Source organism: Parasteatoda tepidariorum, chromosome 7 (assembly GCF_982258835.1).
Source record: "Parasteatoda tepidariorum strain Cologne lab strain chromosome 7, Ptep-v5.0, whole genome shotgun sequence".
NCBI classification, from domain to species: Eukaryota; Metazoa; Arthropoda; class Arachnida; order Araneae; family Theridiidae; genus Parasteatoda; species Parasteatoda tepidariorum.
This window is the reverse complement of record NC_141761.1, coordinates 57,346,016-57,358,986: the sequence shown is the minus strand read 5'-3', so window position 1 is coordinate 57,358,986 and position 12,971 is coordinate 57,346,016. Positions and strand designations below refer to the sequence as shown.

Below are 12,971 nucleotides of genomic sequence, written 5' to 3'. Positions count from 1 at the left end.
GATGCGCTATTTCTTCATAAGCTTGAGAAGGAAATCTCACAAGTTATGTCGCAAATTTTTAAAGGAACATTGACAGAAAAGTTAAATCTCCCAAATATCCAATAGCCTGTGTTTTTCTCAATATTGAAGAATTTATTTTTAAAAAAGAACAATTGTATAATCAAATTTTGGCTCTGAAGCTGAGACAACTAACATTAATAATGAAAGTATCTTGAAAACTGATTTTGAGATAAGTCCTCTTGAGGCATTGTTAGTTGCAAAAACAATTGGTTTCATAAGTTATTACTAGATATAAATCAATGAGAGATGGGCTTTACTCAAACTTCGAAACTCCTTTTTCTCATATATTATCCAGTGAGGAATTCTGGAAATGGAACTGGAAAATCAGAAGAAATTTCGAAGATACATTTACATTGGCCAAAAATTTGGAAAAAAGAGGAAGGTTAAATCAAAAGAAAAAGAAATAAATTACTCATGACGAAGAGAAAAAAATACTTAAAAAGATTTAAAAAAAAAGCTTAAAAAATATGGGGAAAAGAGTAAACAAAAAAAATTATCGAATTATATTAATAATAAAAACATCATCGGATTACACAATGATAAACATTCATAATTTAGAACGGACTATTAAACTGTGAGAAAAAAATGAAAAACATTTTTTTTAAATTATGTATTTAAACATATTTTACTTTCGATTCCATGACTGAAAAAAAGTAATATTTTCCACATTAACTATGGTTATATGTCGTAATTCCAAGAAAAATCTTGTTTTTAGACATTTGTGTGGCCTATGGATTCCTAACGAGCATCAAACATTCTCAAAATTAAGTGTCTATTCACTGGAAAATTTAGTGTTTATTCACTGGTAAGAACTGTTCCTTCACTTGGTTATCTTACTACTTATTATTTAAACCACCAAAAGATTAAAACTATATTATGTAAGTTATCTAAAAAAATTTTACATAATTTGCATTTAATAACAAATACGTCGACACTATCATTTAGCTAAAATTACAAATTTTGAGATTTTTATGATTTTTTTTAAAGGCAAGCTAAGCTTAAGTGTTCTTTCACTGGTTAGTTTACCCTATAAGATGTTGAGAAATTTGCGATGTTGTGAGAGATACTTAAAAATGTTGACTACGCATTTTTATTAATATTTATAAAATATATATTCAAGAAACTGATAAATATTTTATTCCAAATTTATTCATACGTATGTATATTATTGCAATTGTATCAGTTATTGAGTAAAAAAAACTGAAAAATAAAAAGTAATCACATTAAAGAAGCACAATCTGTTGTATAATCATATTCTATCAGAAGCATGCTTTTATAAAACTCGACATTCGTTGAATAAAATGTTTTTTATTCAATAAAATGTTTTATTCAAATTTCTTTACTAAATTGCAAATCGATTTTTAGAAGACTAAAAAAGAAACATTGTATTTTATAGTTTTAAAAAAATAAAAGGATTAGCAAACGATTATTAGCGAAAAAAATATGAATGAAATTTTACGCGACGCGCGCGAAGTCAAGTTCTCGCAAGGTTATCACATTTTAATATTAATCGCCCCATTTAATTATTTCTTTATTGTCGCCAAATTAATCTTTTTTAAATAATTAATTTTAATTTTTCTCAGCTTCTAATAAATAAAAACAGTTGAAACTTTAGATTTTTCAATTGAAAAATATGTAGATTAATATGGTATAAAAAAATTCATACCTTATAATTCAATATTTTTTCATCCTCACTTTAATTAAATAATAAAAAATAATAAATAATTATTAAAAATTATTTTTTGCATGAAATTATCTTTGGGTAAATGAGTTTTATGAGTGGGTGCAACTTTTTTTTGAATTGCTTCATTAGTTTTGAAAATATGACTGAAAACGCAAAAAGCAAAATTAACATTAAGGGGTACGAACTTTGAATCGCTCTCCTGACCAAACTATGAGGACCACATTTCCCAGATTGCGGCTACCCCCTATATTTTGAAGATAAGAAATCCAAATATGTAAAAAAAAGTGCATGTTTATTCAGAGAAAGTGCGTTTTTGTGTCTGATTTCGTAACTTAATTAATAGTTAGCACTAATTAATTAGCATATTTGAGGTCACCCCCAGAAACCATTAAGATTGACACTTAGTTCGTGAAAATACGATCATCAGAACAAAAGTTATTCAGGGTGATTCGTTTTTTTTTTTTTTTTTGCGGACTGTACATATGATATATTTATGTTATTTATTACTTAATCTTTTAGTAAATATTGGTTGAATGGCAAGGCTGTGTTATATTTGCATATGGCGACACACTTAACGGTTAAGTAGCAAATAAAAAAAAATTATATGGTGGAAAAACAAATTCTTACTTGATTGCTATAACTCTTGTTTGTTTGTTTTTTTTCATTTTTATTTAGAGAATGAACATGCTTATAAAAATATTAATAATTACTTTTTTGTTTTTCGTTTGTGTTTTTTTTTTTAAATTTAGCGATAATGAGCTTAAAGTAACAAATAAAAAAAATAGCATAAGAGTTGATAAATATTGTGGGGCTAGTGTAGCTAAATATCAAGCTTTATATAATAACAATATGAGTTAACACCTAACACATAGCTTATTAGGTTAATTATGAAATACATTAGAAAAAAAGAAATTTATTAATTTATTAAAAAATTTTAAAATTTTTGTAATTTAATTTTGCTTATGGAAAAATTTAGGAAAAGTTATTGTTTGAGCACATTCTATGATTTTGTACTTTCAAAATTCAAAATTTTGTAACTTGATTCAGAATTTATTAGCCGGGATAGCCTGGTCGGTAGGGCTCTGGGCCCATGTCCGAGAGTTCGTGGGTTCGAACACCGCCGGCCGAAGACTCCCCGTGTAGTTGGTGACAGATGCGCGTTAAAATTCTGTCGAGTCGCAAAGTCCTTCATGTTCCCGTAACAAATAAATACCTCTGAGAGTACTGGATAGAAGATCGATCGGTCTCTGATTCAGGTCAAAACTACGATCTGTGGATGAATGAATGGATGCATTAATGGGTAAGCCTTATAAACAGGTGTGACGTATGATGTGGCAGAAGTCGAATTCTTGGCCATAGATGGCGCCACTGGAAAACAAGAATCGCACACTCTGCCTTAAATTTGTTCGCTTTCACCAAGCAGGCTTGCCCGTGTGGCAAGAGGCATTAGAACCAACCAACCAAAATTTTGATTGCAGTGGGAAACACATTTTTAGTGGAATTCATGTGTGTGGAATTATATTACCTAAATGGTGTGAAGGGATTTTAAATTTGAAATTGGTTTTTCTACTTAAGTTACAGATTTTTTTTTTAAAAATACATATCAGTTTTTTTTTTCTTTACAAGTTTAAAAACGTATACATATAACAGTGTGTCGCATAAATGTAGCAAAAAACTTCTAGGGGAGTAAGATCAGATCACAATATTCAAATCATACACTAATCCGGGAAATGTTGTCATACGTGGCTGGAGGCGCTTCCCTATTATAATCTGTTACGAAGCACACGAAGCATTTATACGACTTCCTGTTATATATAACGTTCTGAAACTTGTACATTTTGCTAAAAATTAGATTAAAATGACATTTTTTTGAAAGAAAAAATGGAGTTTGGAGACAGAAACTGATTGCAGATTTGAAATCAATGGTATAAAAGTATCTAAGATCTGTTAAAAATTCTCATGCAAACGAAAATACAACAATAGCGGTCCTCCACCCTTAACCATAGAATGTTCTTTTTACAGCAGTCAAAAAGTATGTATTGTAAACATTCATGCATTTGACATTTAATATTGATTTGGCCTTTTTTTACAAAATACGAATCAAAGTTGACTTAATTAATAAAACAATATTTTTCTGCTTATAAATTAATAATTAAATACGCTTATAAGTTTTACTTGCAAAACTGTCCCTTTCGCATGATGAGATTCTAGATCAATGGTTACTAATTAATATTTATTAAGCATTTATATAAAATAAACGTTGTTAATAATAATTGCACAAGACTGATTTTTTAAAAAAATTGTGTCCTTATGATTGAACTTGTAGCAATAAGTTAAACGGTTAATTTTAAGAATTCCAAAACAACTGTTAAAATGTATACTCACAAGTTTTCTTACCAATTTTAATATACATGTTTAAATTTTAATGAAATGTAGCTATATCTAAAAATATGATTAATGCTTTCTTCAACAAATTTATAAAGGTTTTCTACATTAGCCTCTATTTCTACATTCTATAGCCTCTATATACTCTATAGCCATATAATATAGAATATAAAGGAAATGGAAGCTAATGAAAAAAATATATTGTAGAATATCATACTATGCAGTCGATATTTAGTCATTGAATAAAATTTCATTTTTTTTCTAATTAAAAAGAATTCATTAACTTTTTTTAAAATCTTTTCAGTATTTCGATTGAATTTTTAAAAGGCTGAATTTAGTTTTTACTAGGCAAATATTTGTGAGCAAAATATAATGTATCTAGATTTTAAATATAAGCAATAGTTCAACAACATCAAAGGCATTAAAGCAAATTTTATTAAAATACTAAGCTAAACAAAATTTTAAAATAGTGATTTTGAAAACTAAGAAGCGTAACGAAAAGTCTTTTAAAAGATTTGTATGAAAAGAATTTTTTAAGTTAAAGAAAAAGAACTTAAATATTTGAAATATTCTAAAGAATAAAAAAAAAGTTATTTTTAAAGGATAATTTTCTATATTCTTGTGTCATTGAACTTTATTATTTTTATTAGATGAATGTTTTTTTAACTCATAAGAACAACATTTAAGACAGATTAAATGTTATAAAATTATCATAATTTATTACTTTTCATTTATTATTTTTCATTTATTATCATAAAAACATTATCTTTGAACATTCGAACTTTATAAGTTACTTTTGACGTAATGGAAGATTTCTTTTTATTTATATTATGAAACTTTGTTTTCATGTTTTTTATTTAATAATTATACTAAGCATTTTTTTTTTAATTTTATAAAGTTCTTATCTTTATGTTATTTCTTAGTGTTTGTTAGAAATTTCTTGGAATTGCATAAACTAACTTAGCTTAATTTTTGTGATATTTTATTATCACACTAGTCGAATTTTTATGCGTTCTAAAATTGTTCAAAAATTCTGAAACCATAATATGTTTCTTAATTTTACCATGATGTCGTTTCTAAATGTTGTTTAGAGAATACTATGAATCAATTTCAACAGAAACATTGTTTAATTTAAAAATTTATTAAAGCTGCAGAAAAGTTTCACCACAATATGCACCGCAAAAATTTCGAATCAAATTTCTGTAAAAAGTACTGGCACCCTGAGTGCAGCTTCCAGAAAATCCATTGCACCACAAAATCCATTTTGATAGTTAAATATTATATTGTAATTGTTATAGCAATATGTAATTAAATACATTTATTTAGTAAATGTTATTAAAAAACTGCAGTACATGACCTTTTGCTCCGTAAAATATTATAGTAAAAATGAATTTTACGGAAAAATGGATTTTTATAAAATGGATTTAAAAAGTACTAGCACCTAGGGTACTGGTATTTTTTACAATAATTTTATATGGAATTTATTACCGCGTGATTAAAGATTGAATTTAGAATTACAGAAAATTTCTAAAGCACTATTCACTATAAAAATTTCCGAAACAAATTACCGGCAGTCAGGGTACTTGCATCTTGACTACGGCATCTATAAAATCCGTTTTGCCTTAAAATCCTTTCATACAGTGAACTGTATATCGTGAACTTGATCTGTGAACTGTATATTTCTTCAATTACAATGATTCAGTAAATGTTATTGTAAAAATTACGGTGCATGACTTTTTGCTCCATAAAATGTTATGCTAAAAATGGATTTTTCGTTAAAAGTACTACCACTCCGAGTGCCGATACTTTTTATAGTGATTTCTTTAGGAATTTTTTAGAGCGTGATTGAAAATTGAACACATTTTTCTGAGAGTTTAAACCTGAAAAACCCATGTATTGAACTTAATGTTTACCTTTGTAACTTGACTAAGAAGAGAAAGAGAATCCCAAGTCAAGCATATCGACGATTTCATGAACGACGTTCTTAATGGAACTAACCTACGTGCTCGTTACATGGGAACGAAAACTATGAAAACCACTTTCATGTTTATTGTGTAGGAGAAAGGAGCTCCAGCCTATTATTCTTTTACCGATGGGGATATTTTGAATCAAAAGTATGACAGTCAAAATATTAAACATGTAACCACAGAACTCAAACCGGAATTGCCTGTGTCAAAAATGTTTGACATTTGTCTGACTCTTGGCTATATACAATCGCATTTTAGCAATGTCACCCCGAGCACACAATGCACATCTTCATAATAGAGAAAACCAAATTAAATTAATTCTAATCAATCTTCCATGGGGAACAAATAAGCAAAAATTATATTTCAAATTAACTAACTACAGTTTCCATACAGTTTCGATCGTTTCATTTGTTTAAAATCTTGATTTATTTAAAATAAAAATTTAAAGCCTGTTCCAACAAAAAATCCTCTTTAAACCATATGAGCACAATTTTCGTTTTCATTAAGTTGTTAATTTAAATTTTTAAAAATATTTTGCTTCATTTTTTAATTAAGAAGTGTTCAATAAAAGTTAAATCCTTAATATTAAAAATGTTAAAGCCTTGCTACCAAAGTTAAAATTTCAAGGCTGCTAGTACTATTAAAATTTTCAAAATTCAAGTTTTAAAAGTTCTTAAAGTGTTAATATTTTAAATTTGTCAACTAAATTCAATCGGACATATTGTAATGATTAAAAAGAAGAAAATGTTTAAAAATATGAGTTAGTTTCTTCAAAAATAAAGACGTTGCTTTTATCAAATTCCCGTAAAATGCAGGAAGCATACTGTAAAAAATTCCGGATCAAATTACGGTAAAAAACATTCATTTGATAACGTCTTCGTTCATATGGCAACAATTTTCCAGAAATTTTGGTTCTCAAAATTACAGTTCTTATTACCAAACGTTTAGTAGAAAGTACAAAACTGAAAAGTAAATTTTGCCGAATAAATATTTTGTATACCATACTCTAAACTATCATGATAAAATGAAAATTTTATTATATTTGTCAAACTTTATCACGTATTATAAATTCATACGTATTGTAAATTTTACTATAATCATTACCAAAGAGATTCAGTAAATATTACCGAACTGATTTGTGTTCCATTGAGCTATAAACAAGCTAAATTTTACCATATTTTGGTAGTTTTAGCCATTCTTTTTGTTCTATGTGTGATCTTTGCGACCTCATACGGAACCTGACAGAAACAAAGAGCCATGCTGATATGTTTGATTAACGTCTTACATAATTTAATTGGGTTAAATTGTCTACAGAAGCAGCACGTTTTTTGCAAAAGTTGTAAACACAACATAGAGTCATGGTGATACGTCAATGAATTGCGTTTTAAACATGATGAAAGCATGTGGGGCTGTTTACTCTTTGATTCAAATAGGACACTTGTGTTCCTTTTATTTGTATTTTTTAACGCTCTAAGAACAAGTAAAAATATATTCTGCTATTTTTTAATTATAAGAACAGTCTAATAGCTACTAAAAAGATCTCTTAGATTACCTGAATTAAATTTGCACTAGACACCGGTGTGTCATGCTGTATTTCATAACCATGAATTATTAAAATGATGAATATAATATTTATCTATTTATTCTGTCGAAAATTAATACAAAATTGTGACAAAATGTGTTTAATAAAAATTCTGCGTCAAATGGTTAAATGTATAATGTATTCTCTGAATACTTAAAGGAAAATTCGAGGGCGCAAATAAATTTTCACTATATTATTTCATCCATATTATTTCATCAATCTTATTGTAAATTATTCCATTTCAAGAAATCTAAACAATTTGAACTTCTCCAACAAAGCTTTTGTTAAAGAAAAAAAAAGAAAAGATGTAACGCTTATTATTAAATTTTAAGAAATTTTAAATAATTCTGTTAATTAGACTTTCATGGGAATTTTTTTTCTTCCAGAATCTTCATTTGGAATCTTATATAACTATAAATATTTTTTTGGAAATTAATTAAGGATTCCTAACAAACATAATACGTTAAAAGCAAATTTAAGTTAAAAAATAATTGAAAATACATAATCATTATGAGTTTAGTTCTGTTATCATTTAGACATTCATTCCCTAATTAGGCTTGTCCAATTGAAATAGTAAAATACTACTTACGTTATTCATATTAAAATAAATTTTAAGTTAAATTTAAATCTTGACTATTTGTTGTTGTATTATGTTATACATATGTGTATGTTAGTGCATTGAAATTAAGTAGCAAATTTTTAAAATGCTATTTGATTAATCTAAGCAAAAAAAAACAGTAAACTTTACACTAGAAAAAAGTTAAATGACTGTATATAAGTATTATAAAATTGCTATGAAAGAATTTATTTTTTATCAAAGCGATTCTGATGGAATGATTAAATGAGAAATTCTAAAACATATCTGTGCAAATATTAAAAAAATTTTAAAACAATTTGTTATGAAACGGTTTTAAGGTAATTAAAGTAAAATAAACTGATGCTGTTCAGTTGCAGTTTCAGATATTTCTGAGTTACTTTAAGTTAAAGAAAGTGAATGAATCAACGTAGTTTTTAATATAATTTTAAGATGTAGTTTAATAAAAAAAATACCTTCAGTGCAATTAATACCAGTCCATCCTGCGTCACAAAGGCATCTGTCAGGACTAACGCAGTTTCCATGAATACATTCCTTCTCGCAAAAGGCTAAAATATTGAAAAATTATTAATTTATATTCTAATAATATTTTTAATCATAGCATTTAACTGCAATTTTTAATATGCAATAATTCTAAAATATTTTACGAAACATTTGAATCTAGAATTTTTTTATGATCCTTTATACTAATTATTATATGAAATTGACAATGTTTAAAAATCGTTTTGCAATAATTCCGAAATAATTATAACACTCAATTATCTTCATAAATATTTTTTAAGGTAGTAGCTTTATTTTTCGGAGTAATTAATGAGCTCATAACTTTTACTATTAATGGAATTTACAAAAAAAATGAATAAATAAAACAATTCTTTAGCTTTAATGCACGATAATTTTAAATAATTGAAAGATCTTTTTTCAGGCTATAGCGTAGCTACCACTACAATTATTTAATTCTAATTCACTAGTAATTCCAATTCACTATTCTGGTATATGACCTTTAGATATATGACGGTTGACATTGTCGGTAGTCTAGCCCCACAATGTCAATACCAGAAAACCACCTTTACTGTTAACATTTAAGTTTCTTATTTTCTTTACTTTCTTTTTTTCACCATTTATTTTTAAAAAAATACAATTTATAACCAGATTTTATTTTAATCATCATTGTCAACGTATAATTAAAGAAATTTTAAACCCCTCTATTTATGCATAATCATTTGAAGTATTTATTTTCAAAAACCACTACCCATAATTATGAAATTTTGAAATTCCTGTGAATCTAAACTGTGAATCTAAAATTTTTTAAGATTATTTAATTTACCTTTCTATTTTATCATTATATTAACATGATTTCCATATCATTAAAATAAATATCACATTTGTAACTCAGCGAAGCAACTTTTAATATAGGCAAATATTAATTTTGTTTCATTGTATTAAATGAATTTAAAGTAAAATTGTTAAATTTATCTTAATTTATTTGAAATCATTTTCAGTAATTATTTTTACATAACTGTGCTATTAATACGGAATATTTTTTACACTTTCGACATTTAAAAAACGGAATGAATTAACGGAATGGTAATTCTGAATAAAATGCAAAAGACATTCTTAAAGAAACCCTTGCAAATATAAATATTTTCAGGTGAATTAATATAGTCTAATTATTTAATCATACAAATTTTTTTATAATAAAGCATATGGTATAGATACCATTACTTCATGTACTAAGATATTTCAAATCGACAAACACTTTTATAGAAAAAAAACTCTTATTTGCAAATTAAACATTGAAACTTAATAAAGGCGTTATACTTTTGTAAATTGCTTCTAAATATTTAGATTCCTTAGAGATGCATAATCGTTAGCGAAATGATTAAATTAATGCACATTATAAACCGAAATCATGTTTTCTATTCATAATTTGCAAAATATTTAGAAAATAAAATTTGAATAACTCTTTTTTTTTAAATATCATCTCAAGAATAGATAATTATCCTCTCTTGCTTTCATAATTAATTAAAAACAAAATCGTAACATTTGTTTCCTCGATATCTATTGTTTAATACATCCCACATAAAATCGGTTAGTCGCGTTTGTTAATAATGTTTCATAAAAAGAATTGAAGTTGTAGAAATTTAAAAGCAATTAAAATGAAATTAGTTTCTATTGCTCAAAGCATTTCGCAATAATCTTGATTTCAGTTTTAAAAACTGTATGCAATAAAATGCAATAATTTTATATCGACATCAAAATTTAATTTCACGTTATTTTTTAATTTTTAAAATCATATGCTTCGGGAAATTTTACTTTTCATTTAGATATGTATTTTAACTTTATAAAAATGTACATTTTGGTGATTATTCATTTGTTTAAGCTAAACAAGAAATCATTTTTACACTGAAAAAAGGATGTTCAAAATTACCAGCATATGATAAAATTTATCGCATTTCTGGCTCTAATAGAAAACCAGAAAGCTCGGTAATTTTTACCGAAACGCTTTGGTAATGATTTTGACAAAATTAATTATGAAATCTGGTTTTTTAATATGTAATAAAATTTGGTAAATGCGTTATAACTTGGCAATTTTTATTGTTATATCTTTGAGCATGGCATAAAAGCCATTTTTGTAGTTAAATTTACTTTTTAGATTTGTATTTTTTACTTAATGTGCTGAAATAAGAACTATAATTTTAAAACCAAAATTTCTGCTAAACTGTTATGTTATGAATTACTAAATGAATAAAAAATTACTAAATAAATGGTTAAAATACCATTTACTTTGGTTTTATTAACCATAATTAACGTATTTTTTATATTAAAAATATCACTAGCATGCAGTACTGTAATTTTAGCACTTTTCTTTTCCTCGTGTACTAAAATGGTTTTTCTGTGATGTGGTAGGCTTTATTTTAAACTTTGAGTCGTTTTATTCTAAAATTTTGAAGTACTGCTTGAGACAGAACTTCAGTTTCCCCTTTCTTTGAAGGATCAGAATTACTTCTCACTTCCCTCTCTCTTTATATATATATATATATATATATATATATATATATATATATATATATATATATATATATATATATATATATATATATATATATATATATATATATATATGCACCGAAAGCCATTATATTATGACCACCCTCCATCTATAACAATGGTTTCTCGCCCAGGAACAATGTTTTCGTGGGGCACATTAGGACCCATAATCCTCATAGAACAATCCCTGACGTCTGTAAGCTACTTGAACATAGTTGCAGACCAGGTTCACCCATTCATGGCAACAGTTTTTCCTGCGGGGGATGGTGTTTACCAACAGGATAATGCACCATGTCATAAGGGTCGAATCGTCATGGATTGGTTCGAGGAACATTCCTGTGACTTTCAAGTCATGTCTTGGCCCCCAAATTCACCTGACCTTAATAGAATATAGCATTTGTGGTTCTACTTGGAAAACCAATTTCGTGCTGCCTAGCTACCCCTCGCAATGTGAGGGAATTGCAGGATCAGTTGGTAAGCGCTTAGTACCAGATACCTCAGACTACCTATCAGCACCTTATGGAATCAATGCCACGGCGGATGCTAGCAGTTTTGAGGACTAAAGGCGGTCCTGCATGTTATTGGCAGGGTGGTCATAATGTAATGACTCTTCGATATATATATATATATATATATATATATATATATATATATATATATATATATATATATATATATATATATATATATATATATATATATATATATATATATATATATATTAATCGCAAAATAAGGGATTTCCCTGATAAAGAATTTTGGGCAAACTCACCTGAATGGAAGACTTTTTGATGAAACTAACTCACATGAGGGTTGCAAAGCGAGGAAAACTGCGAAAATTCCTAAGAACTCGATGGAAGGGAGATTCTAACTCATGAACCGCCTACCACTGCTGCCATTTTACGTCAGCACAGCAGTCGGAAACAGAGTACGAATCGACACCAACTGTTATTGGAATTCGAACTCGAACTATACCCCTTGAGCTTCCCCTCTTCGATTCATATGATTCATATTTAGGTCAGATAAAATATATTATTTTTGTTTAGTTACATACATACTACCTCATGCACAATTACAATTAAACGTCTAACTTACGGTGACAAGTTCCGTTTCTCTCTTCATATCCAAGGCAGCATTCTCTAATTGTTTTAGTGAATTCAACAGCTTCTGTTCTATTAACCCATACAGTTTTAGTTCTAGAATGTTAATTAGAATGTTAGTGTAAATATTATAAAACTAACATGTTTAAAATCTTTAAGGACGTGTTAATGTAAAAGAAACTGTACATTTCTAAATTGTTAAGAAATAGATTTTGAAATAATACTTGATATGTAACAATGACAATGGTAATATCAATAACACTTACTCATGATCGTAGCAAAGGATAGAACTAAAGCAAAATCTCAGTTTTCGTTCTTGAACTGTTTGTGAGTATGGAGCTGTTACATTTTTTGTATACCTGTACAAAAATCAGTATTATTTTGTAGTCAAGAAAGCAATATGCAATATGAAAATATCGGAATGCATTGATGTAAAAATAATTTTATGACCAAAAAATTACGTTAAATGTTACTTAATATTTGAGGATTGAACATTACGTGACAATTATTGCAGCTGAATTTCTCATAAATTCTTTTTAAGAAAACTGAT

At 27.1% G+C, this 12,971-nt stretch overlaps 1 protein-coding gene across 1 annotated transcript in view; it reads right to left on the bottom strand.

Moving 5' to 3' along the window:
* The window catches only part of LOC107453786 (uncharacterized), a 53,498-nt gene that overhangs the window by 36,392 nt on the left and 4,135 nt on the right, over positions 1-12,971 (bottom strand). The window contains exons 2-4 of the mRNA XM_016070735.4: positions 12,688-12,780; positions 12,417-12,517; positions 8,729-8,821 (exon numbers count right to left, since the gene is read on the bottom strand). Of these exons, the coding sequence (XP_015926221.3) occupies positions 8,729-8,821; positions 12,417-12,517; positions 12,688-12,780 (287 nt within the window). The remainder of the gene's footprint in view (positions 1-8,728; positions 8,822-12,416; positions 12,518-12,687; positions 12,781-12,971) is intronic.